Source organism: Patagioenas fasciata, chromosome 30 (genome assembly GCF_037038585.1).
Source record: "Patagioenas fasciata isolate bPatFas1 chromosome 30, bPatFas1.hap1, whole genome shotgun sequence".
Classification (NCBI taxonomy): Eukaryota; Metazoa; Chordata; class Aves; order Columbiformes; family Columbidae; genus Patagioenas; species Patagioenas fasciata.
In genome coordinates this window covers 3704141-3729724 of record NC_092549.1, presented here as the reverse complement: position 1 = coordinate 3729724, position 25584 = coordinate 3704141, and the positions used below count along the sequence as shown (strand labels likewise).

General features: G+C 61.7%; 2 protein-coding genes and 1 pseudogene across 21 annotated transcripts; all 3 read left to right on the top strand.

Annotated features, from left to right (window-relative positions):
- The first annotated feature begins 14 nt into the window (after positions 1 to 14).
- Positions 15 to 3860, top strand: C30H1orf43 (chromosome 30 C1orf43 homolog). Its single transcript, XM_065857670.2, has 7 exons — positions 15 to 165; positions 964 to 1065; positions 1222 to 1330; positions 2239 to 2292; positions 2367 to 2533; positions 2629 to 2687; positions 3556 to 3860. Exons 1-7 carry the CDS (start codon positions 97 to 99, stop codon positions 3752 to 3754), a joined length of 759 nt encoding a protein of 252 aa, XP_065713742.1. The 5' UTR covers positions 15 to 96; the 3' UTR covers positions 3755 to 3860.
- LOC136113045 (5S ribosomal RNA) lies at positions 2798 to 2916 on the top strand (annotated as a pseudogene).
- A 3544-nt stretch (positions 3861 to 7404) lies between the features above and the next one.
- Positions 7405 to 24917, top strand: TPM3 (tropomyosin 3). 20 transcript variants are annotated; one of them, XM_065857620.2, is made up of 11 exons: positions 7408 to 8111; positions 8965 to 9090; positions 14341 to 14474; positions 14955 to 15072; positions 15280 to 15350; positions 16045 to 16120; positions 17071 to 17133; positions 17238 to 17307; positions 18712 to 18790; positions 20189 to 20252; positions 23377 to 23488. In XM_065857620.2, exons 1-11 carry the CDS (start codon positions 7998 to 8000, stop codon positions 23443 to 23445), a joined length of 984 nt encoding a protein of 327 aa, XP_065713692.1. In that variant the 5' UTR covers positions 7408 to 7997; the 3' UTR covers positions 23446 to 23488. The 20 variants fall into 20 exon arrangements, with proteins under 20 accessions (XP_065713686.1, XP_065713692.1, XP_065713685.1 ...); XM_065857619.2 differs by lacking the exon at positions 16045 to 16120 and adding an exon at positions 16563 to 16638 and having other exon boundaries at positions 7411 to 8111; XM_065857614.2 differs by lacking the exon at positions 23377 to 23488 and having other exon boundaries at positions 7405 to 8111; positions 20189 to 22649.
- Positions 24918 to 25584: the final 667 nt, after the last annotated feature.

The following is a 25584-nucleotide window of genomic DNA, read 5'->3' as shown; positions in this document are numbered from 1 at the left end:
CACGTGACACAGGCGCCTTCTCGCCTTCGTCACGTGACGCGGGAGCAGCGCGGCCTCGGCGGCCGCCATGTTGTGCGGCCCCGGGCCGGGCCGGGGATGGCGGGGGCCGGGAGTAACTGGTTGTCCGGGGTTAACGTGGTGCTGGTGATGGCCTACGGCAGCCTGGTGAGCCCGCGGCGACGGGATGAGGCCTCCGTGCAACCGCGTTGGGGGTGGCCGAGGGGTTCGTGTGGGCCTGGGAGCCGTGGGGCGCGTCCTGGGGGGGCTGTCAGCGTGGGCCGGGGGTGTTTGTGGGGCTGGGGCTGGGGGGTTTGTGCGACTCGTCCTGGGGAGTCTGTGGGGCTCCTGTGGGGCTGGGCTTGGGGTGTCTGAGGGACTCGCCCTGGGGAGGATGGGGGGCTCATCCTGGGGTGGCTGTCAGGGTGGGCCGGGGGGTGTTTGTGGGGTGGGGGATGGAGGGTCTGCGGCTCCTGGGGGGGTTGGACCTGGGGGGCCCCTGTGGGACCAGCCCCAGGGTGTCCAAGGGGGTTCTGTGGGGCTGGGCTTGAAGTGTCTGTGGGGCTCCTGTGGTACCAGCCCGAGGGTGTCCAGGGGGCTTCTACAGGGCCAGTGAGACTTATCCATGGGGCTTTTGTGGGGCTGGGCTTGGGGTGTCTGTGGGGCTCATCATATGGAGTCTGTGGGGCTCCTGTGGGTGTCCATGGGGCTTCTGTAGGGCCAGTGAGGCACGTCCTGGGGTGTCCATGGGGAGCTGGACTCGGGACCCCCATGGGGCTGGGCCAGGGTGTCCGTGGGGTCCTGGTGTCTGTGGGGCAGTGAGGGGATGTGAGTGGGAGCCTCTGGGGGGGCTGTGCTGTCTATGACAGCCACGCCGGGTTTGGGGGGATCCGTGGGACCCCGCGATGTCCCCAGGGTTGGGAAGAGGGTGTTGGTTCAGCTCGGTGTCCCTGACCCCCTCCCCAGGTCTTCGTGCTGCTCTTCATCTTTGTGAAACGCCAGATCATGCGCTTCGCCATGAAGTCGCGCCGGGGCCCCCACGTCCCCGTGGGGCAGCACGCGCCCAAGGTGGGTCCACAGGCTCCACCGGGGGGTCTGCTCCCAAATCACAGCTTTCCGGAGCTGCCGCTTCGCCGTGGTGACGGGAGGTGGTTGTTTCACAGGGACCTGGCTGGTGTTGTCATTTGTGATCCCACAAAGTTCTATAAATGCCTTTTTTTCCAGGATTTGAAGGAAGAAATCGACATTCGGCTGTCGCGGGTGCAGGACATCAGGTACGAGCCGCGGCTGCTGGCGGAGGACGACAGTCGGCTCCTGCAGCTGGAGGCACCAGGTACCGGCTCCCGAACCGGAGAACCCTTTGGGTTGAAAAAGCCCCTTGAGATCATTGAGTCCAAGTGTTAAGCCAACCATGTCCTAGAGAACCTTGTCTCTATGTATCCAACCCCTCCAGGGATGGCGACTCCAGCACTGCCCTGGGCAGCTGTTCCAACACCCACAGCCCTTTGGGGAAGGAATCATCCCCAAGACCCCATCTCCAAACTCCATTTGTGATGCTGAGGGTGGGGAGACCCTGGCCCAGGTTGCCCAGGGAGGTGGTGGATGAACCATCCCTGAGAACATCCAGAGTCAGGTTGGATGCGGTTCTGAGCAACCTGGTCTGGTTGGGGGTGTCCCTGGTCTGGTGGAGATGTCCCTGGTCTGGTTGGATGTCCCTGGTCTGGTGGAGATGTCCGTGCCCATGACAAGATGCTCTTTGAAGGTCCCTCCCAACCCAAACCCTTCCATGATCACAGAATTGCAGTTTTGGTGGGACAAGACCCTCATGATGATGGAGTCCACCCGTTAACCCTCGATGGCACTGAACATGTCCCTGAGAACCTCATCTCTGTGTATCCAACCCCTCCAGGGATGGTGACTCCAGCACTGCCCTGGGCAGCTGTTCCAACACCCACAGCCCTTTGGGGAGAAATCACCCCAAATTTCCACCTCAGCCTCCTCTGGTGCAACTTGCACCCGTTTCCCCAGCTCCCTCAGCCGCTCCCATCACACTTGTGCTCCAGCCCCTTCCCCAGCTCCATTCCCTTCCCTGACCTCACTCCAGCACCTCAATCTCTTTCTCATCATGAGGTGATCCCGCCACCCTTGGGGCCGCTATTTTGTGATTTTGAGGTGATTTTGGCGCCGCCACTTTGAGCCGAGTGGCCCAAACCCAACCCCGTGCTGCTTTCCCCCCTCCAGGCTGCTGTAACTACCTGTACAGGATGAAGGCGCTGGATGCGATCAGGACGTCCGGTAAGGGCACTCGGAGGGGAGGGAAGGGGACGCTGTTGGGGTGAACGCGTTTTGACCCGTGTCGTGTGTCCCAGAAATCCCGTTCCACGCCGACGGCCGCTACCCCAAGTCTCTAATCGGGAAGAATTTCTGTGCCTACCTGCTGGAGCTGCGCAATTCCAGCGGCTCCTTCAAGGGCGTCCGCAAGGCGCTGATCGACGCGCTGCTGGACGGCTACGAGAGCGCCCGCTACGGCACCGGGGTGAGGCCGCGCCCTCGGGGCGAGTTTTGGGGTGTCCCGCGCGGGGATGGGGGTGACTCGCTGATCTTCTCCAACGCGGATTCTGTTGGCTGCAGGTTTTTGGGAAGCCGGAATATCTGAAGTACCAGGAGGCCCTGAACGAGCTGGCCAATGTGTGAGTGTCGCTGCCGGCGCGGCTTCGGCGGGAGGGTGACCGTGAAAAGAGGGTTTAGTTCAGATACTATCAGGATATATTGGGGAACATACAGATACACATAATGTAATCTATACAGCCATAGCACCCTGAGAACGCCCCATCTGGTCTGATCTGGGAAGCTAAGCAGGGTCGGGCCCGGTCAGTGCTTGGATGGGAGACCAGCTGGGAACAGCGGGTGCTGTGGGCTGAGCCAGCACTGGGCCCTTGTGGCCAGGAAGCCAATGGGACCTGGGGTGGGTTAGAAGGGGGTGGTCAGTGGGTCAGAGAGGTTCTCCTGCCCCTCTGCTCTGCCCTGGGGAGACCACACCTGGAATATTGTGTCCAGTTGTGGCCCCTCAGCTCCAGAAGGACAGGGAACTGCTGGAGAGAGTCCAGCGCAGCCACCAAGATGCTGGAGGGAGTGGAGCATCTCCCGTGTGAGGAAAGGCTCAGGGAGCTGGGGCTCTGGAGCTGGAGAAGAGGAGACTGAGGGGGGACTCATTGCTGGGGATCAAGATGGAAAGGGGCAGTGTCAGGAGGATGGAGCCAGGCTCTGCTGGGTGACACCCAGTGACAGGACAAGGGGCAATGGGTGCAAACTGGAACACAGGAGGTTCCGCTGGAAGATGAGAAGCAACTTGTTGGGGGTGAGGGTGGCAGAGCCTGGCCCAGGCTGCCCAGGGAGGTTGTGGAGTCTCCTTCTCTGCAGACATTCAAACCCCCTGGACCCCTTCCTGTGGAACCTCAGCTGGGTGTTCCTGCTCCGGGGGGGTTGCACTGGATGAGCTTCCCAGGTCCCTTCAACCCCTCACACTCTGTGTGTGAATTTTGGGTTCATTTATCACAGCACCAAGACGCGCAGCACTGGGAGCCAGCGGCAGCATCAGTCGGCGGCCAAGGACCTCACCCCCTGCCCCGACGTCCCCAATCCCGCCACCATCCAGGTCACCTACCTGCCTTCCAGCCAGAAGAGCAAACGTGCCAAACACTTTCTGGAGCTCAAGAGCTTCAAGGACAACTACAACACGCTGGAGAGCACCCTGTGAGGAGCCGGTGCGCTCCGTGTCCCTCGGCGGAGGAGCCGCGTGGGCTGGGCCCTGTGAACAAACTGATCAGCTTTAGCTTATTTATATAAAAAAGACACGGCTGGCAGCCAGCGCTCTCCTCCGTCTGTCCGTCCCGTCCGCTCGTCCCGTTGTTCCAGAGGGCGAACTCTCTTTGTTTTCCCCGTTGCGGGATGGGGTGTAAATAGTTTGGTGCCCGTTTCTCGGCCGCCTCTTGGGCTGCGGTTTCTACTCCTATTTATTGATGATTTTCTCCCGCACCGGGGCGTTTGGGGACACGCGGCTGCATCCCCGCTGGGACCGTCCTGTCCGTCTGTCCTACCGGGGGGTTCCTCCCGCTCTCACCAGCGCTGACCCCCCCGGGGGCTGAAGTTTGTGGTCCCCAACGTATGGCCGCGTCCGTCCCCGCGGCGCCTGCCGGGGGGGACCTGCCCCTCCGCACTGTTTTTAATTCATTGCTGTTTAATAAAACGACGGTGACCCCAGCGCCCTCGGCCTCTGACTGCGGGAGATCCGCGCCGGTTACCGGGCGCCGTTACCGACCGTTACCAACCGTCGCGGGGCCCCTGCGCACCGGCCATGGCGGCGCCGAGCAGCCAGAGCCCCACACAGCGGCAGGAGGAGGTGGGACAAGGGGGGCGGTGGGTTTGGGGGTCCCGCTGGCAGTTGGGGACAGCGGGGCACGACATCCCCTTCCTATGGTCCCCCAAACGCGGCGTTTCGGTTGCAGGTCCTGGCGAACGGGAGCAAGGAGTTACCGGAGAGGTAGAGCCGGTGCGGGCACCCCTGGGGCCGAACCCCTTGTTGTGGGGCAGGTGTCCCCAAGCGCCCCATCCTGTCCTCCCCGTGTCCCCACAGCTGTGAGGAGGTGACCGGGGGGCACCCGCGGCGCTGGGAGAGGATTCTGGTGCCGCCCCACGGGGCTCTGGGGCCACGAATGCTGTCGGAGCTGCGTCTCGCCGGCGCTGAGCTCACCGCGGTGAGGACGGCGGCACCGTGGGGGGACACGGGGGGTCCCGGTGACCCGGGGGGTCCCTTCAGCGCTGGCTCCTGTGCCTGGCAGGTCCGGCGAGCCGCGCTGTGCCAGCTGCTGCAGGATGAGCTCCGGCAACAACAGCGGGAGCTGCAGCGGCTCGGGAAGGCGTTTTACGTGGAGCGGCTGTGAGCGCCTGACCCGCGGCTCCGCATCCAGCACAGGGACATGGTACCAGAACGATGGCTCCGCACCGAACCATGGGCTCAGCACCCAACTGATGGCTCAGTGCTGAACCCATGGGCTCAAAACTGAACCCGCGGGCTCAGCACCAAGCTGATGGCTCAGGGCTGAACCAATGGGCTTGAAACAGAACCAATGGCTCCACACTGAACCCATGGGCTCAAAACCGAACCCATGGGCTCAAAACCGAACCCATGGGCTTGGTACCAAACCAATGGCTCAGTGCTGAACCCATGGGCTTGAAACTGAACCAATGGCTCCGCACCGAACCATGGGCTCAAAACCGAACCCATGGCCTCAGCACCGAGCTGATGGCTCAGCACTGAACCAATGGGCTCGAAACTGAACCCATGGGCTCGGTATCAAACCGATGGCTCAGTGCTGAACCCATGGGCTTGAAACCAAACCTGTGGGGTCAACACCAAGCCAATGGGCTTGGTGCTGAGCTGATGGGCTTGAAATCGAACTGATGGCTCAGCACTGAACCCATGGGCTCGAAACCGAACCAATGGGCTTGGCACTGAACCCATGGGCTCGGTACCAAACCGATGGCTCAGCACTGAACCCATGGGCTCGGCACTGAACTGATGGGCTTGAGGTCGAACCGATGGCTCCACACCGAACCCATGGCCTCGAAACTGCACCCATGGGCTCGGTACCAAACCGATGGCTCAGCACTGAACCCATGGGCTCGAAACCAAAACAACGGACTCAGCACCAAACCAACGGGCTTAAAACAGAAGCAGCAGCCTCGGCACCGAGCTGGTGTCACCCGGTTTTCCAGCCAAGAATAAAACACATTGAGCAAAACCGGGGCTGCAGCTGCTGCACCTGCAGCCGTGGGGCAGCGCTGGGGGGTGGAGGGGACACCCAGCAGGCCCCATGGGACACGGGGACGTCACCGGTGACCCCGCACGTGCTGCATGCCATGTGCGGCCCCGGCTGTGGCTGCGCCAGGAGGTGGCAGCATGGCCGGGTGGCACCGGGTCCTGCTCCCGGCTTGGCCACGCGCGCTGTCCCTTTGGCACACGACGCGACGCCCCTGTCCCCACAGCACAGCACAGCACAACACCTTGTCCCCATGTCACCGCGTCCCTGCCCGCATGGCACAGCGCGGCGGGGACGGGAGCCGGGCGGGTGTGACGCTCCCCATGCGGGCACCGCTCCACGGGGGGGCCCTTGTCCCTTGTCCCCGTCCCCGTGCCCGACCTTGGTGTCTCCCGGCCGCAGGGCCCATCAGCGCCCGCCCTGGCTCTGCTTATTGACAGCGCCGGGGGGCGCGGGGCCGGGCCCCCCCGCCCATGGACCCTCATTAGCTCGCCTGTCGGGTCGCATCACATCAGCGGCCGCCGCACGCACGCTCCTGGCACCGCGTGTCCTGTCCCCGTGTCCCCGCTGTCCCCTGCCCGCGTGGGCCGAGCCCCCGGACCCCAACCCGGGCAGGGTCCATGCGCCATGGGTGCCCCATCACCCCCCCAAAGTTTGGGTCCCCACCAGCACCCGGCACTGTCCCCAAGGTGGGTGACCCCGAAGCACCAGGGCGCTGTAGGGGGACACATGGGCCCACAACCGGATGCCCCCATCCATGTGTCCCCAGGGCGGGTCGGGGGTCCCGCCATTGTCCCCGCTGCGCCCAGCACCCGGCAGTTGTCACCTCCTTGTCAATGCTCCCGTGATGGGGGTCCCGGCGCGTCCCCAAAACACGGGGACACAGCCGCCCCCCGGCGCTCGTCCTTGGGCAGGGTCAGGCGCAGCCCCCGGTGTCCCGGCCCCCGGTATCGACGTCCCCGCTAATGACGGCGCCGTGCGGGCCGGGGCCATCGATCCGGATCCGTATCGAGCGGCGCGGGGTCCGCGGAGGGGCCGGGGCCACCGATGGGGGGTAATTAATGGGAACGGGGCCACGTGCGCTGTCGCCCGCCCTTATAAACGGCGCTGGGGCGGCTGCCAAACCACAGCGCCCGGGACCCCCGACACCAGGTAAGGTGGGGACGGACCCCCCGATGCGCCACGATGCGCCGCGTCCTGAGCTCCCCTTCTCTCGCAGGTCCGGCCGCCTCCGCCCGCCCCGGCTCTGTTTGATATGTTTGATATTAGGTTGTTTGATTGGAAAACCAACTAAATATCAAACATATTCTTACAGCGGCGGGGACGCCCAGCGCCGACTACGCCACAACGCCCCCCTGGAATGGCGCGGTTTGGCTCCGGCGCCCGGCACCTGTCCCGCGGGATGAGCCCGGGACAAAGGCGCGTGGCGCCGTGCCCGCTGCCGCGTTATTTATGGCACCGTCCCTTTGTCTCCTGACCCTTCTCAGTCCCCCAAAACCCTTCCGTGGGGCTCGAGGGACCCCATGGAGGCCGCTGGTCCCCAGGCGTCCCCAGGGCAGCATCCCCGCCCTCGTTGCCGCGTCCCGGGGGGTCAGGGGGTTCCTGGGGTTTCATCTCCCCCTTGTGCTCCCCAAACAATTTGGGCCGGGGGTGTTTTAAGCCCTGGCTTAAAATAGAGCGAGGCAGAGCTTGGCCCGCCCCCGCGGGCCGGTAAATGTCACCGGGGGCCACCAAAACACCCCGGAATGGTGGTGTGAGATGGGGGGACAAACCCGGCTCAACACCTGCGCAGGGGACACTGCGTCCCGTGCCACCATGTCCCGTGCCACCGCGTCCCTGTGCCACCGTGTCCCGTGTCACCGCGTCCCTGTGCCACCGTGTCCCGTGTCACGGGGCGGGGGGCCAGGACAATGCGGGACCCCCCGCTGCTTTTTATAACCACCCCAGCTGTCCCCAAGAGCCCAAATAAGGCTGCGGCCACCCGGCCCCCCCCGGGGTGACAATGGCTCCTGAGCACAGACTTTTTGGGAAGGTGGGGAGGCGGCTCGGCCCAAGAAAGGCAAAGCCCCCGCGGCCGCTGGGGGGATAAAGCGGGCAGCGGGCGGTGGGCAGCGCCAGCCCCGGTGTCCCCGGTGTCCCCGCTGTCCCTGCTGTCCCCGGTGTCCCGGGCGTCCCCCCAGGATGGAGGCCATCAAGAAGAAGATGCAGATGCTGAAGCTGGACAAGGAGAACGCGCTGGACCGCGCGGAGCAGGCGGAGGCCGAGCAGAAGCAGGCGGAGGAGCGGAGCAAGCAGGTGGTGTGGGGTGAACCCCCCGATGTGGCTCTTGGGGGGCAGCGGTTGGGCTGCTCCCCACGCTGGGCCTGGGGACACAGGACAAGGGGGCAGGACCTGCTGCTGGACCATGGCGCAGGGACCCTGTCCTGGTGCTGTGGGGCAGCCCCAGGGCTTCCCCAGCCAGCTGGGGATGTGTGGGGCAGGGGGGGATGATGTGGGGCGGGGCTGTCCCAGAATGGGGCAGAGGGGATGATGTGGGGCAGGGGGGATGATGTGGGATAGCGGGATGCTGTGGGGTAGGGGGGACGCAGTGGGGCAGGGCTGCCCCAGAATGGGGACATAGGGACGCTGTGGGGCAGAGGGGACGCAGTGGAGCAGGGGGGATGATGTGGGGCAGGGGGGATGATGTGGGGCAGGGGGGACACAGTGGGGCAGGGCTGTCCCAGAATGGGGCAAGGGGGATGCTGTGGGGCAGGGGGGATGATGTGGGGCAGGGGGAATGCTGTGGGGCAGGGGGGATGATGTGGGGCAGGGGGGATGATGTGGGGCAGGGGGACGCAGTGGGCAGGGGGGATGCTGTGAGGCAGGGCTGCCCCAGAATGGGGACATAGGGACGTAGTGGGGCAGGGGGACGCCATGGGGCAGGGGGGATGATGTGGGGCAGGGGGGATGCAGTGGGGCAGGAGGGATGATGTGGGGCAGGGCTGCCCCAGAATGGGGACATAGGGACGCAGTGGGGCAGGGGGACGCCATGGGGCAGGGGGGATGCAGTGGGGCAGGGCTGCCCCAGGACGGGTCCCAGGCCGCTCGGGGGTCCCGGGCCGCCCGCGGTGCCGGTGCCGGTGCCGATGACGGTGCCGCTCGGTCACAGCTGGAGGACGAGCTGGCCGCCATGCAGAAGAAGCTGAAGGGCACGGAGGACGAGCTGGACAAGTACTCGGAGGCCCTGAAAGACGCGCAGGAGAAGCTGGAGCTGGCGGAGAAGAAAGCGGCCGACGTACGTACGCTGTCCCCATTGTCACCCTCCCGGGGACCGCAGCCCTTGGGGACACACAGCAGCGCACGTGGACCCCGAGACGCGGACGGAGCGGCGCTGGGGGCATTGAGCAGCCCCTGGAGCGCGGGACGTGGAGCCCACGCGTGTCCCCGTGTCACAGCGGGGAGGACGCAGCCGTTGTCCCCGGGCAGCGTGACAAGGGCACAGCCCGGCCATTGTTGGCGGCCGTTTCCAGGAAAACAATGGCGCGCGGTGCCGGGTTTCAGCAGCGGCTGGTGCTGCTCGTCAGCCGCCGGCACCCGCGGTGGCTGTCACCCGCGGGGACACCCTGGGGACGGCGTCGGGGACACGCGGAGCTCGCCATCGAGGGACCCGGCGCTGGTGTCCCCTGCGGTCACACCGTGGGGCACATCCTGGTGCTGGGCTGGGGTGACGGTGCCATTGGGGTGACAGTGCCATTGGGGTGACAGTGTCATTGAGGTGACAGTGTCATTGGGGTCATGGTGCCATCGGGACAGCCCAGTGCTGGGCTGGGGTGACGGTGCCGTCAGGGTGACAGTTCCATTGGGGTGACAGTGCCATCAGGGTGGCGGTGCCATTGGGGTGATGGTACCATTGGGGTGACGGTGCCATCAGGGTGACAGTGTCATTAGGGTGATGGTACCATTGGGGTGACGGTGCCATCAGGGTGACAGTTCCATTGGGGTGACAGTGTCATTAGGGTGACGGTGCCATTGGGGTGACGGTGCTATCAGGGTGACAGTTCCATTGGGGTGACGGTGCCATTGGGGTGACGGTGCCATCAGGGTGACAGTTCCATTGGGGTGACGGTGCCATTGGGGTGACAGTTCCATTGAGGTGACGGTGGCATTAAGGTGACGGTGCCATTGGGGTGACGGTTCCATTGGGGTGACGGTTCCATTAGGGTGACAGTTCCATTGGGGTGACGGTGCCATTAAGGTGACGGTGCCATTGGGGTGACAGTTCCATTGGGGTGACGGTTCCATTAGGGTGACAGTTCCATTGGGGTGACGGTGCCATTAAGGTGATGGTGCCGTTGGGGTGATGGTTCCATTGGGGTGACGGAGCCACCGGGATGTCCCAAGTCCCCCCACCCCCCGGTTGCTTTTCCAGCCCCACAATTCAGTCTCAGCCCCTCGTCCCGGCCCCGCAAGCCCCGTCCCCCCCCGGCTCCTCGCTGTCATTGTCACTCTCATTGGCACAGACTGGGGGGTTTTGGTGACGGCCGGAGCCATCGGCACCATGGGGCACGAGGGGTGGGGGCTGTGGGGTGAGGGGGCTGTGGGGTGAGGGGGCTGTGCCCCATGGGGCAGGATGGGGAGGGCCCTGGTGCCCATACCATGTGGGGCAGGTCCCGGTGTCCCCAGGACCACATGGGGCAGGTCCCGGTGTCCCCAAGTCCCCTGTGGGACAGGTCCCGCTGTCCCCCCACAGCCATATGGGGCAGATCTTGGTGTCCCCACACCGACACAGGGCAGGTCCCACCCATACAGGGCAGGTCCTGGTGTCCCCAGTCCCAAATGGGACAGGTCCCAGTGTCCCCACACCAACATAGGGCAGGTCACAGTGTCCCCAAGCCTCCTGTGGGGCAGATCTTGGTGTCCCCATACCAACATAGGGCAGGTCCTGGTGTCCCCAACCCCCTGTGGGGCAGGTCGCGGTGTCCCCATACCAACATAGGGCAGGTCCCAGTGTCCCCATACTGATATAGGGCAGGTCCCAGTGTCCCTGAGCCCTCTGTGGGGCAGGTCCTGGTGTCCCCACACTGATACAGAGAAGGTCCCAGTGTCTCCAAGCTCCCTGAGGGGCAGATTTGATGTCCCCAACCCCCTGTGGGGCAGGTCCTGATGTCCCCATACCAACACAGGGCAGGTCCTGATGTCCCCATGCTGAAATAGGGCAGGTCCTGGTGTCCCCAGCCCCCTATGGGACAGGTCTCAGTGTCCCCATACCAACATAGGGCAGGTCCTGGTGTCCCCAAGCCCCCCGTGGGGCAGATCTTGGTGTCCCCATACCAACATACGGCAGATCCTGGTGTCCCCATACTGATACAGAGAAGGTCCAAGTGTCCCCAGGCCGCCTGTGGGACAGGTCCTGGTGTCCCAACACCGACATAGGGCAGGTCCTGGTGTCCCCAGGCCGCCTGTGGGACAGGTCCTGGTGTCCCAACACCGACATAGGGCAGGTCCTGGTGTCCCCAAGCCCCTGTGGGACAGGTCCTGCTGTCCCCACACCGACACAGGGCAGGTCCCACCCCCATGTGACAGCTCCCGGTGTCCCCCCCGTGTCCCCAGGCCCCGCCCCCGCGCAGCCTGTCCCCGTCTCCATGACAACGCGGGGCGAGAGGAGGAGGCGGGCGGAAATGACGTCACTTCCCGGGCGGTGGCGCGGCGGCGGCGGGTTCCGGTATTTCAGGGCGGGGCGGGCGCGGAGCGGGTGCGGAGCGGCGGGTCCGGGCCGGTGTGGTGCGGGATGGCGGGCGCCACCACGATCGAGGCGGTGAAGCGCAAGATCCAGGTGCTGCAGCAGCAGGCGGACGATGCCGAGGAGCGGGCCGACCGCCTGCAGCGGGAGGTGGAGGCCGAGCGGCGCAACCGCGAGCAGGTACCGCCGGTACCGGGAGCCCGCACCCCCGGGGAGGGGGATCCCGCAGCACCGGGGCGGGTTTAGCGGGGGTAGAACCGCGGCGGGCCCGGGGGTCGCCCCCCGGGGCGGCGGGAGCGTCGCGGGGCGGGCGGGCGGTGTCGGTTCTTAGCGCCGCGGTGTCTGTGGGACCGGGGTTCGAGTCCCGGCTGCTCCCTCCCGGGTCGGTGCTGAGCGGCGAGCGGAGCTGGAGGAACCGGCGGCTCCTTGGTTCATCGGCACCGGGGGCCGGTGGGGAGGGGTTGGCCGGGTTCCCAGGGGTCCCCCGGCTGCTTCTCGAGAGGGGAACGGCAGGAACCGGCCATCTTGTGCAGGCCCATGCCGGCAGCCGAAGCTGCGGGTGGCCTTGGGTGTGCTGGGGACATGGAGGGGATGCTGGGCTGGGGACACAGCGTATTGGGGACACATGGCACATTGGGGACGGGGCTGGTGTCACTCTTGAGGAGCAACCGCAGCAGAATCTGAACTGGCGAGTCCCCACCAGGTCGGTGTCACGGCGGGTGGGTGACACCCCACGGCGGGTGGGTGACACCGGGTGGGTGACCAGCTCAGATCCGATGGCCGCTCTCTGCGCTTTTCCTGCCGATTCCCATCACAATGCCGACCCAAGGCTCTCCCGTCCCCGGCAGCGCCGCGGTGCCACCGCTCGGGTTGTGCGGCCGGTTGCCGGAGCTGGTGCGGTGCGGAGGGCCCAGGCCACTCCCCGAGCTCCTCCGGGCTCTTTCTTTGCAGCCACATAAGGAATTCTGCTGCTGTAGCGCCGTTGTCATGGGAACGCGCGTGTTGCTCCGGGTGTTGCGGCGGCTCCTGCAGCCCGTGGTCCCCGTTTGGTCCCCATTCGGTCCCCGTGGCGTGAGGGAGCGATGCTGAGCGCTGCCCTTGGCTTGTGGAGCTCCCAAAGGAAACCCGGAGTAATGGGGACGTGCTGCTCATCGTGAAAGTGTCAACCTCGCCCTTTGGGGACACTGTGGGGACAGCCCGGTTGTGCCCAGCGAGGGAACGCAGAGTGACACGGTTCCTTAAAGCAAGGGGGGTTTTTTGGGGTGCGTTCAGGAATTCCGGGCGAAGTGAAACAATGCGTTTGAGGCGGTGCTGGTGTCCCCATCCCCTGGGACAAGGGGCAAGCTTTGACAGCTCATTCGTGTGGAGCAGCGTCCTCCCCGGTTCGGTTTAACGTCTGAGTTGGTTCCTCTTTGAGCCGGGTGCTTCCTCTGTGGAGGGAACGTGGGGCAGCGGCTGCGGAGCAGCCTTGGTTGGATATCGGGGTTGGGGTTGAAGTGCAGGGCGAGCTGCTCATCGGAAAATCATTTGGGTTGGAAAAGGCCTTTAAGATCAAATCCAACCATGAACCAGCTCCTGAGAACCTCATCTGTGTGCGTTTCAACCCCTCCAGGGTGGTGACTCCAGCACTGCCCTGGGCAGCTGTTCCAACACCCACAGCCCTTTGGGGAGAAATCACCCCAAATTTCCAACCTCAACCTCCCCTGTGCAACTCGGGGCTGCTTCCTCTGCTCCTGGCGCTTGTTCCTGCGGAGCAGAGCCCAACACTTGTGTTTTCGCAACCTGGTTTTTGAAACAATCTGCGGGGAGGCGCCCGGCACCTTGTTGCTGGCTGGGGGAAGCGCTCGTAGGGGGAAGAGACCGGTAATTGTGTCGGCTCTAACACTGGCGCCTTTCATCGCTCTGCTCCTCCCTCCTCGGGCACCGTTGGATGCAGCGCAGGCTGCTTTGTTCCGAGGAGCTGGGATATTTCATATACGCCTGGCACGTGGCTCTGGAGAAGATCATGGTGCTGCTTTGAAATGGCAGCGACCTCGTCTTTGTACCAGCGCGGTGCTCCCGCCGCCGAGCGGGATCCCGTGCTCCCCGCCGTGGTGGCGATGTTGGCATCATGGTCGATGGTTTCTGGGGTGCGATGGTTTCTGAGCTCAGTCCTTAAAGCCTCCATGGCTTTTGCGGTCGCGCTTCTGGCAAACGCGCAGCGCCCGAGGGCTCTTGGCAACTTCCCCGGTTGTACCGAGGCGGCTGTTGCTGGGAAGCAGCCCCATCAACCTGTGTCAAGGCTTTTTGTTGTTGTTCTCTGGGGTTTTAGTGAATCGCGGGGAGGGAGGAAGCCCAGAGGATGCGTTGGGGCCGCGCTGCTCGGCCCTCTCAACCTGTTAATCCTCCTGGCGCTGCCGACGGGCGCGTTTGTTCCGAGTGGGTTCATTCCAAGCGGCGCTCGCCTGGGTAAACTGACCTGGTGCTAAACAGTCGCGGTGGCGCGGTGCTGGCAAACAGGGCTGTGATTGACGGCCTGGCAGGATTACAGCAGCTGCGGAGGAGCCTCGTTAGCGTTAAGTCACCTACTTAGCGTTTATGGCTTAAACTGTCACGTCGGCTCAAGCCGGCGGGCGAGAAACCCGCGGGGTGTGTGCGTGGAGCGTTGTGGAGCCTAACGTGTGAGCAAATGGAGCCCCCCAGCTTTGGTTTGGCCACTGGAGCCCCCCCAGCTTTGGTTTGGTGCTGCTGACCCCAAATCCGACCCCAAATCCAACCCCGCGCTGGCCGAACCTGTCCGGGCTGAGCCGATTCTGCTCCCTCCAGGCCGAGGCTGAAGTGGCATCTTTGAACCGCCGGATCCAGCTGGTGGAGGAGGAGTTAGACCGGGCCCAGGAGCGGCTTGCGACAGCTCTGCAGAAGCTGGAAGAGGCGGAGAAAGCTGCAGATGAAAGCGAAAGGTGAGCACGGGCTGCTGCTCTCGCTCCGTTCAACATGTGGGACACGTTGCGGGCTCCCCGGAGGGTGGGAAGTTGATACCACATCAAGGCTGGATGTGGGAGTTGATCCCCACTTTGGCGGAGCGGATAAAACAAAGCTCTTGGCCTTGAGCGGGTGTCTGGGAAGCCGAGGGGGTGCTGTGTGCTATTGTGTGTCCCCATGGCCAGGAGGGGAAATCGGTGTTTTCTGGGCAGTGCCGAATTTCCCTCGATCTGGGGACACTCGGGGCTGCCCAAGTAACGCTCCACAGTGCATTTAATTGTGAGCAATCGAGGTTGCTGTTATTGTATCAGCCCCGTGGTGTTTGCCTTCCTGTGCTGCGCTCGGCTCATCAAGAAACACCACGATCCTGGGGTCAGATGCTCCAAAAACTCATCGCCCCGCTGGCTTTTACAGGATGGGTTTTTACGTCTCCCCTCCCTGTGCTTGCTTTTGGGCAGAGGCATGAAAGTGATTGAAAACAGAGCTCTGAAGGATGAGGAGAAGATGGAGCTGCAGGAGATCCAGCTCAAGGAAGCCAAACACATCGCGGAGGAGGCGGATCGGAAGTACGAGGAGGTGAGAGTCTGGGATGCTCTAGTCTGGCTAAGCCTGGCTTAAGAGAGGTGGCTCCGCTTCCTGCTGGCGGGGTTTTCCTGGGCAGACCGGCTCTTGGCTGAGCTCCCTCGGTGTTTCCCTGCTCCAGTGGCTCCCGCGAGTGTTCCCTTTACTGCCCGCGAGCTCCAAATCATCTTCCTTCTGCTGAGCTCCCGTTGTCCCTTCCAGGTTGCTCGGAAGCTGGTGATCATAGAAGGTGACCTGGAGCGGACCGAGGAGCGCGCCGAGCTCGCAGAGTCGTGAGTAACCCGCTCGCACATCGCCCGCACGTTCACCTTCGCATGGGAACTAACACGGCATTTTAACCTTGTTACGCAAGGCCTGAAGCACAGGGTGGGTTTAGATCCGCGGGTGGGAGAGGATTGGAAGCGCTTTGCCGTTTGGAACGGAATTAATTCCGCTGTGGATTTGCGGCGATGTGATGGCTCTGCCCCTTTGCCGGTTACCGGAGGATCCCCCGCGCGGCGTGCACCGGCACGGCTTTGTGCGGCTCACGAGATCCTCGCACGGGGGGGCACGGCGCTTGTCCGAAACACATGGGGTGTACGAGGGCAGAACCGCGGCCGAGCTTGATCTCTGGCCTCTCCAAAGAGTATTTGCGGTAACCACGACAGCCTTGGGCACTGCCAGCCGGACTCCGCTCACCGCAGACACACATTGTGGCGCCTGGGCTCCTTTGGGCGCTTCATCCGCTCCTCGAGGAGCCGGTCAGGGCGTTTTCTGTGCTCTGGGCCTTGTCTAACAAAGTCGGTGTGGACGCCGCGGTAGCACCGTGCTTCCTGCCCAGCCGCGCATGCCGTGACCATGACTTCTTTGTGTTCTTCCCCTGCCCCCTCTTTTGTTTTTTATTTGCTCTGTGGTGGTGTGTTTTTGGTGCTCCTTTTGACCCCTGTCCCCACCCGGCTTGTGCCATCGTGTGACCGTCACTAACAGTCGGTGCCGGGAGCTGCAGGAGCAGATCAGAGTGATGGACCAGAACTTGAAGTGTCTGTCTGTTGCCGAAGAAAAGGTACTAACCTTTCCCTCCTCGAACCATTAAACCAGAACTCCTGTGGTCTTCTCACTACGCTCCTTCCCTCAGCTTAACCGCGGCTTTCTCTCTCCTGGAATGTCCTGTCCTCTCTGCCCCGAGTGGCTGTCCGTCCATCTGTCTGTCCATCAGAGCAGCTTCTAGCAAACTAAACGTGCCATTTGTACTGGAAGGCTCCAGAAATGTGTCCGCATCTCGGTGCTCAGCCGGGCGCCGGCAGAACGTTCAGAGCGGGGATTTGGGGGCAGGAAGGGCACTCGCGTTCTGTGCGGAGCGCGTTCCCGTCCGGTCGGAGCCTACGGCCTCCCAGCGAGCCTCCCGCTCTTCCCCGCGCGTCCATTCACTTCTTGTCTCTCCTGTCTTTCCCTCCCGCTTCTTCTTTTCCTGTTTTCTCCCCCACTTTCTTTCCAAAACCCTGCAGTAAATGTTCCGAGCTGGAGGAAGAGCTGAAGAATGTCACCAACAATCTCAAGTCTCTTGAGGCTCAGGCTGAGAAGGTAGGGCTGCTCATCCCAGGGCCAGAAACACTTCAGTCTTGCTAGGAGGGTGTGAGCCAGCTGAGCACCCCCCGGCATGGAAACCATGCACCCGCAGCCTCAAACGAGCACAGGGAGCTGCGCTGCGCTCCGGGAGAGCCGAGGATTCGGCGCAGGGCTGGTGTTGAGGGTGAAGCCGCGGTGCGGGAGGTCGCTGGCCTTGCCGCCTTGGGGCCGACTCCGCCGGCTGTGTTGGTGCTGCCGGGATGAGACGTTTCCTGCGCCCCGGTTTGTTTGACGTGCGTGGTGTGGGATGTGCTGCCCGACCTGGTTCTCCCGGACCAGGGCAGGGCTGTGAACGAGCCCCGTGGAAGTTTCTGGAGGCGTTGGGGCTGCAGGGAGGAGCGGTGTGGGAGATCCCTGCTGGGTGCTGACTCCTCTCCTTTTCCACAGTACTCTCAAAAAGAGGATAAATATGAAGAAGAGATCAAGATCCTGACTGATAAACTCAAAGAGGTGAGTTGGGGTGATTTGAGTGGGACGTCACCTCCTCAGGCCGATGCCTCTTGTCCTTTGGTGTACCCCAAAACTCTGCTCACCGGTTCACATCTCCCTGGCAGGCGGAGACCCGCGCCGAATTCGCCGAACGCTCCGTAGCCAAGCTGGAGAAGACCATTGATGACTTGGAAGGTACATTCTGGGGGACGGGAAGCCAAAAAATACATGGTGGGAGCAGAGGAAGGTTCTTTCTTGGGTCACTGGAGAGTGGAGACGCTGCTCCGGTCCTGGTGAGGCCAGAGCCTCGGGAGCCTGTTGTCCTCTGGAAACGGTTCCGCTGCTCCCAATCCAAACACCGTGCCCTATCTGATAACACCAACCGCGCTATCTCGGCTGCGATGTCCTCAGGAATGCAGCTGCACTTCTCTGCTCCAGCTTAACCCGTTTTAAGGAGCGGCAGAGGAGGGGAGAAAAGCCTCAGCTCACTAGGAATTGGTTACGATAACGTATTTGTGTGCAGGATCTCATGCAAGTCAACAGGAGTAGGTAGTGAGGCTTGAAGCAGCCCCCAGGAAGCCTCAGGGCTCCCCAGTATCGGTCTTGGCTCAAGACTAAATCAGCAGAAGCCGCGTTTGTGCCGAGGATGGGTTCCTGGCCTCCTCCCCGGCCTTGGCTTCTCAGCATCCCCCCTTTCCCAAGCCTGGCAGGAGACATTTCCAACCGCTTCCCTTAAATCCGAGGCTGTGGGCCGGATTCTTCTGTGGCTGGTAAACCCAGCCTGGTCCAGGCATCCTGCTCCACCACAGCACGTGCCTCTGTGGCTTCGTAGCGCCAGGTCTCGGGGGTTCAAAGCCACATCCCAGTGTCTGGAGTCGCTCAGGAGGTTGGTTCTTTATCTAGAAATAGCAGCGGTGTCAGCTGAGCCGTTCAGAGCCGCAGCCAAGCAGCAATCTGAGCCCCTCCAGAGATCCCTCGCACGCTCCCCTCGCCGGGAGGTGGCTCCGGAATGCGGCCTCGCCGCTGCCGTCACCCGCTTGGTGACAAGTGACAAAGTTCTTGCCGTTAACAACATTCCCAGCTGCGCTGTCGCCAGCTCCGCGCAGGGTTTGGGGATTGCCGCCTCTACCCAAGGCGGGCGATCTCTGCTCCGGTATCTGATGGGGAACGCGGGTGCGGCCTTTTTGGCTCACCCTGCGTCCCATGAAATGGGAATTCCCCTCTACAAGACCGACTTGTCCCGAGCAGGTTTTGTGTTGATGCTGACGGTGAGAACAAAGCGGCTCAGTCGATCTGGGCGCAACGATCGCTCCAAAGCGATGGAGCCGCCTTCCCGCGACTCCTCCGGTCAGCGGTCCTCACTGGGCCACTTGTTCCCATAAGTTTGAGTTCTTGGAGCTGGTTTGGAGCCCTGGACGGCACTCACTGCTCACACCATCCTCAGGCTGTTGGGATCTAATCCGCAGTCGCGATGGCTCCACATCCAACTTCATTTTCTCCTGTTCATGACCCCCACGCTGCTTTCCATGCCCCAGGGTGTTTTCACCTCCTGCCTTCCCTCATTGTTTGCCTTTTGTTCTCCTCCTAAACCTCTTCTAGATGAGCTCTATGCCCAGAAACTGAAGTACAAAGCAATTAGTGAGGAACTGGACCACGCCCTGAATGACATGACTTCCATGTAAATATGAGCTGGCTGGTGTTTGCCTCTCGCTTCGGCAGCCGGGGCCGCCAGAGCTTGCTTGGTGTGCTGTGGTTTCCGTAGTTTGGAGAATCGATGGCCGAGGTTACTTCTACAGATCGGGGTCCGCGGGGTTTCCCGCAGCATGGCGTGCGTTAACTTCATTCTGCATGCGTAACAACAAAGGGTTCGGGCTTGACCGCTCTCCGAGCGCAGTTCACCGGCTCCGGGTTCCTCCTGGACAAGCGCTCGACTGGGTTCTTTGGGAATTGCCGTGAAGTGATCTGTGGAAGTAGCTGAACTCTTGTCTTTCTGCTTTCTGTTGGGATTTGCGGGTTCTAACAGCTGCTCCTCACCACTAACGCTCCGAACCCGGGCGCTGCGGAGCCCAAAGCCTCCCCGAGCTGAGTTTGCCGTGCACCAACCCCTCAGCTCCTCTTAAAATCAGTGTCTCCTTCTGTCTCACGCAGATAAGTCTCGCGATTCCAAACTCCGCTTTGGATTTGCCTCTCTGCGCCTGCACCCCGCGTTCACGCTCTGAATTCCAGGCTCTTTCTCCCGTTGTTGCGTGCGGGGCATCCCGGGCACGCCGGAGCTTCGCAGCAGCAGCAGCCCCCCGGTTTTGCCGCGCTCGCCCCCCAAACAAAGCTCGCTCTGTGCCATCCGACGTGCCAGACACGGCCGTGCTCGGCGGGGCTGCCCTCGCTGTCTGCGCGTAGCTGGGAGCGTTGTTCTCATCTGCATATCTTGTGTAGAGCCATAAAGCCCCTTTTGTATTTCTCTCGCTCGAGCATGATGTCACCTTTTCTGGAGGAAAACAACTCGCGGATAAACCCAACGCTTTTGGAAATGGGTTCTTAGTGACCGCTCGATGTTGCCTTCAAACCCTCGGTGGAACACGCATTAACACGCTGGGTTGTTGTTCTTTTTGGGTGTCTTGTCGGTCGCCGGATCGCAGCACGTTCTGTAGGATTGAGGGGGGGGTTTGTAGCACGAAGTCCTTGAGCCGTACGTGCTTCAGAACGCTCCTCACGCCCGCGGTGTTCACTGGCACCGCTGCCAAACGCCGGCTGGCAGCGGGAAGGCACCGCGCTGATAGTCGCCAGGGCACCGGCAGGGCGTGAAACAATAAACACAGCGAGCTCGGGCTGCTTTCCAGCCTGCGAGAGGCGGGGATGATTTATGGGCACTGGAGCCACTGCGTCCCCGTGTGAGTTTTGGGGGTGAGGGGATCCCCTGGGAGCTTCACACTGAGCACCGCAGCCTTGCCAACACTTGCCGCGCGTCACCGTTGCGCCGGTGTCACAAGCACCCGCCGGGCTCTCGTTAACGCTGCGTGCCGCCCCGTGGCGGCTCGGCAAACGCTCTTTCCTCTCCGGATGGGTTCGCCCGCCGCAGCGCCCGAAGAGCCCTTCGCGACCAGAGCTTTGATGAGATGAGACACCTCCCCTGGTTTCCTCAGGTTTGTGTCGCCCCGTTGTGCGCAGCCAGGACAGTTGGACACGCCGGGCTGCCTGTTCTCCCTTTGTATCAGGGCTGGGTGGGGAACGGGGCATCATTCCCACCGGGAATTTCAGAGGATAACAGCTTGGAAAGTTCTGGCAGGCACTGGTCTGACTCTCCTGGGGTTTGGGGTGATCCTCCATGCCCTGGAAGCACAAAAGAACCCACAGCTCCTCATGAACCAAACGTCAGGGTTTAGATCCCAAGGGAGGGCTTTTGTCACCGGTGTCGTGGGGGTGTGGAGGTTCCCAGGCCAGATTTTGGCTGCCGGTTCTCACTATTGAAAGGTGACGCCCTGCCCTGGCGAAACAGCCTCTCCTTGCCGGGAGGTCCCGTTCACTCCCGACTCACCCACGTGGAGCCGGTGGCTCTGCCGGTGGCTCCGTTGGTGGCAGCGGTGTCGCAAGTGATGTTATCAGAGCTGCGGCTGTGGCGGCTCCTCCCGCGGAGCTCGGCACTGGGTGGCAAATGGATGGGTGGTGCAACAGCTCCCTGGGAGGTTTAGAGTGGCTCCTGGTCCGACTGGGTGGCCGGGCTGGGTACTGGAGCTGGGCCGTGGGCTCAGGAGCGATACAAACACGGATGAGCTGACCAGGAGGCTCAGGACTGCACAGACAGACAGACAGAAATGCTGCCCCGCGGGCCGCAGCAGCAAGCGTTCCACCTCAAGGAGCTGTTCCTGAGCTCTAGGAAGGGTTGTGCTAATTAATTACTTCAGTCTGGGTGGATCATCAGCCCGCTGATCACCCACCTGGGGCTGCACACTGGCCTTGGGGTCCCCATTCCCCTTCACGGGGGCCGGAGAGCGAGTCCCCAGCAGCAGCAGCAGCTGATGTGCCCAATGAGCTCTGGTGTAGGCCAGGATGGGTCCCCTCAGTTTCTAGTGGTGGGATGGGAATCGTTGGCTTCTCTGGCTGTTGCTTGGTCCCTCGGTGGCTTTAACGAAGGGACAATCAGTCGGTGTCGCTGCCCGCTGTCCTGCGGGGGGACGTGCGGCGGTGGCAGGTGCTGAGGGACTGGGCTGAGACTGGAGCCAGTGACGTGCTTGAGCTGCTCCATGTGAACGGCACAACTCAGCGTCCTCAATCTTAACCTGGCCAGGTTGTGTTCAAAGCAAAATATCCCCAGGCTGAGAGCGGTGAGGAATGGTGGGGATTCCATTCAGAATCCCCTGGATCCCAGGGAGTGTTTCATATGAGGTCCCGTCCCTGGAGCTGCCTGGAGCCGGCCCTGGGGACCAGTGTGACCGCTGGAGCCCCAAGGGGATGAGAGGAAACGGCCGCAAGTTGCACCAGGGGAGGTTGAGGTTGGAAATTTGGGGTGATTTCTCCCCAAAGGGCTGTGGGTGTTGGAACAGCTGCCCAGGGCAGTGCTGGAGTCGCCATCCCTGGAGGGGTTAAATACACAGAGATGAGGTTCTCAGGAACACGGGTGGGTTAACACTTGGGCTCAATCTTGAGGAGCTTTTCCAACCCAAATGACTCTGTGATGAAACAGTGGGAGGTGATGACTCTTGAGATGCAGCAGCAGTTTGTGCCCCGCTCATTTACTTGTTCTGGGCAGACACCAAACAGGAGCCTGCGCTCCAGAGCTTCCCCTGTCCCGTACCCAGAGCCTTCAGGCCTTGTCCAGATGCGGTGGGTTGTCGCCCATGAGCTGCTGTGGCTCCCGGTTCTGTGATCCCTTCCCACCGTTCAAACGCGGTGCCGTGCGTGGCTCGCTCTGGAAGGTACTCCTGGTTCAGCCGTGCTCAGGTTTCTTCTTCTGCAAAGCGCTCCACAGGCTCCCAGCGCATCCGTGTTTCTTGGGTACGGCCGAGCCCACAGCTCCCCTTGCTCCTTGTGGTCCTCCTTGCTCCTTGTGGTCCTCCTTGCTCCTTGTGGTCCTCCTTGCGGTCCTCCTTGCTCCCCCGTCTCCCTCCTTGTGGTCCTCCTTGTGGTCCTCCTTGCTCCCCCGTCTCCCTCCTTGCTCCTTGTGGTCCTCCTTGCTCCTTGTGGTCCTCCTTGCTCCTTGTGGTCCTCCTTGCTCCTTGTGGTCCTCCTTGCTCCTTGTGGTCCTCCTTGCTCCTTGTGGTCCTCCTTGCTCCTTGTGGTCCTCCTTGCTCCTTGTGGTCCTCCTTGCTCCTTGTGGTCCTCCTCGCTCCTTGTGGTCCTCCTTGCTCCCCTCTTTGCCTCCACAAGCCCTTGGCAGCACTTCCTCCGATCTTCCTGAGCTGAAATACGAGTTAGACCAAGACAAACCTTTGCCCGTGGCCTCGACCTGACCCTCAGAACACAAGTTACGGACACAACTTCCCTCTACTAACCTTCCCTCTCTCTGTTTCTCTCTCTTCCTCTCGTCCCCCCGTCCCGTTGCCGCTGCAGAGCGTCTGTACATCCAGCTCGAGAAAAACCGCCTGCTCGCTAACGAGCTGAAGTTAACGCTGCATGATCTGTGTGACTGAGAAGGGGCCCCACTAATGCCGTTAAGCGAGCTCTAGCGCGACCGCCCGCGCGCTGCGGACCACACCGAGATCCGAGCGCTTCCTGAGACCGGCAGGCTTGCGCGTTTTGTGCGATTGCTGCTGTTTAACGAGGCTCTTGAATTTATCCTCTAATTGCTTTAATTATTTTTTTCTTAATTAAGGCAACCTCTGTTCTTGGTTGGCCGTTTTTTGAGTGTTTTTCCCTTGTCCGCGGGGTCCTGCCTGGTCCCTCTGTGGAACCAGAACGGCTGCACCCCCAAGAGAGAGCCGGGTTGAATTTAGGCTTCTATCCACTGGAAGACACCTTAATTACCCATTAACCTAATGACTTCCTGCTGCATGGAACGATGCCTTTAACAATAAACGACTGACCTCGCGGTCTGTGAGACGCTGCAAACCTGTAGTACCTTCCTGTAGAGCTGAGTCCTATATGGGAGGTTTGGGGGACTCAGTGAGCGCAGAAAGGGTTGGGAAAGCTCGTGGAAAGCCAAGTCTTAAAATCCATGGTGTTAAGCTGAGTTTAAAGCCGTTAGTGGTCTAGGAAGGCGGTTTCTGCGCTGGGGAGGGTGGGGAACGGCGTTGAGGAGCCTCTTGTACCTAAAGGGTGTCTCATCCGCAGCCGGCGTCCCAGCGCGTGCAGCTCATCAGTGACATGGGCGGGCTCACCTTTGGAGTCAAGCCCACCTAGAGCGGTAGTCGGTCTGAGCTCTCTTCCCGGCTTAAGGAAACACGTGAGAATCGCCCGCCCGCGGTCCCGGGCAGTCGCGACACACTCGCTCCGCTTCACTTCGGGAACGGCTCCTTCTCCCCTGTCCGCTCCCCGCTCGGTGGCGCCGGTGTCGGTGGCCAGCTTGGCATCTCTGTCCTGCGCTGGGGGGCCGATCCAGGGGTGAATCCAAGCGTGTGTTTTACCTCTGCTTGCTGGGCCACGGGGGGAGCGGGGAAGCCCTGGGGAGCGCACCTGCATGTGAATCTGGAATAAAACACTGGGTGAAGTTACACCGACCGGAGCACCCGCCGTGCGAGAGCCGCAACCCAGGTAACCCCAGAGCTTCCCCGCACACCCAACCGGGCGCCAAAGCTTTTCCACGGCCGAAACCCCCCCGGTTTGCTTTGTAACCCTTGTCTCTTTGTCCCCTTTGCCAGATAAACTGAAATCCACCAAAGAGGAGCATCTGTGCACGCAACGGATGCTGGACCAGACCCTGCTCGACCTCAACGAGATGTGAGGGACCCCCATGGTGCCGCCGCTTGGCCTCTAACCCTGCGCCAACACTTTTCGTTGCCAACTTCGCCAAAACACGTCCCCTTTTTGTTCGGTTTTCTTTGGGTTTTTTTTTCCTAATTCGCCTCAGGGTTAAAGGCCATCAGGTTGGGCAAAGCTTCAAATTAAGGGAAATATACAATGCAATAAGGTTTGGGGAGCATGTTTGAGGTGTATACGTTTTGTAAGGACCTTGGTGAACATTCCAGTTGACTCTTAAAGCTGGGGAAGCTCGACTTCAAAGCTCTTGGCTTTAAAATTCGGTGTTAACCTTGTGTTAATGAGCTCATTTTGGGCAGGGGAAGGAGGGGGGGGGACAGCTCCTGGCTTTGGGCCACTAAATCCCAGCGTTTTGGCCAGGGATTTAGAGCCTGCTTGGGGAAAACGTCCTTCCCAGGAACCGTTTGCCAAATGAGCTCAATTTTCAGCTTTAAGGTAACTCTGTTGTGAAAAAGCAACTTGGGCAAAGGGAGACTTGTTATTTTTCGTATTTCTTTTTAAAGCCAAACCCATTATCCGAACAATTGAACCTTCACGGGTGTTATTTCCCTCCAACCCCACCGTTGGCCACTGATTTGTACCCGAAAAGCCACGGCCCCTCGGGTTTTAATTTGCCTTCACGTGCTTTACCGCTCGTCGCTGGGTCACGCTTAACGGCTTCAGCAGGGCCGCCCTGTGCTCTGGGAGAGCGTTCTCGTTCTTCTTTTTGCCTGTTTTTCGCCCGTTTTCGCTGACGTGACCTGGAGCCGCCTCCAGGCGCCTTCACTTGTGCTCGGAGCAGCTTTAGGGGCCGATCCGGGGGATAAAATGAAACCCTACTGAAGCGTTTTGATACTAAATCGAAAAGAAAAAATAATTGTCTTACTGTCTTTTGAAATAAAAATCCAATCCCTCTACGTCTGTGGAGCTTTACTGTGTGTGGAAACGAAAGGCGGAGCCGCTCAGAACTGCAGGGTGGGCTTGGGGGGGGGGCGCATTCTCCATTTTGTACCTCAGCCCTTCGCGGGAACCCGCTGTCACCCCCCGTTAATTAATTAACTCCCGGTAATTAACCCCCGTTGCCTCATGCGCAGAGCGGAGGGGGCGAGCGACGCGCGGCGGCTGCGCGGGAAGCGGGGAGTGGGCGTGGCCAGGGAGTGGGTCGGGGGAGTGGGCGTGGCCAGGGAGTGGGTCGGGGGACTGGGCGTGGCCACTGCGCACGGGTAGCGCATAAAAGGAGGGGTGGGCGTGGCCAGTGCGCGGGTCGGGGAGCGGGTGTGGCCACTGCGCATGCGCAGCGCGGGAAGGCGAAAAGGCGGGAAGGAGTGAAGGCGTCGCTCGCCGGCGCCGTTTGATAAAGCGATAATAATCCCTCAACAGAAATAAAGTTGCTAACGTGCGAGCTGCGTCTTCCTGATCGCGCTGTGTCGTGGGAGCTGCGTTTTGAGGCGGTAAGAGAGTTAAAGCTTGCTTGTAAAACTCACTATTTTTCCCCTTTTTGTAAAAAAAAGTACTTATTTAAAATACAATTCACCTGTTACATTGGCATCTCGGTCTTCAGGCTGCGTCTTTCCAAGGGCGCTG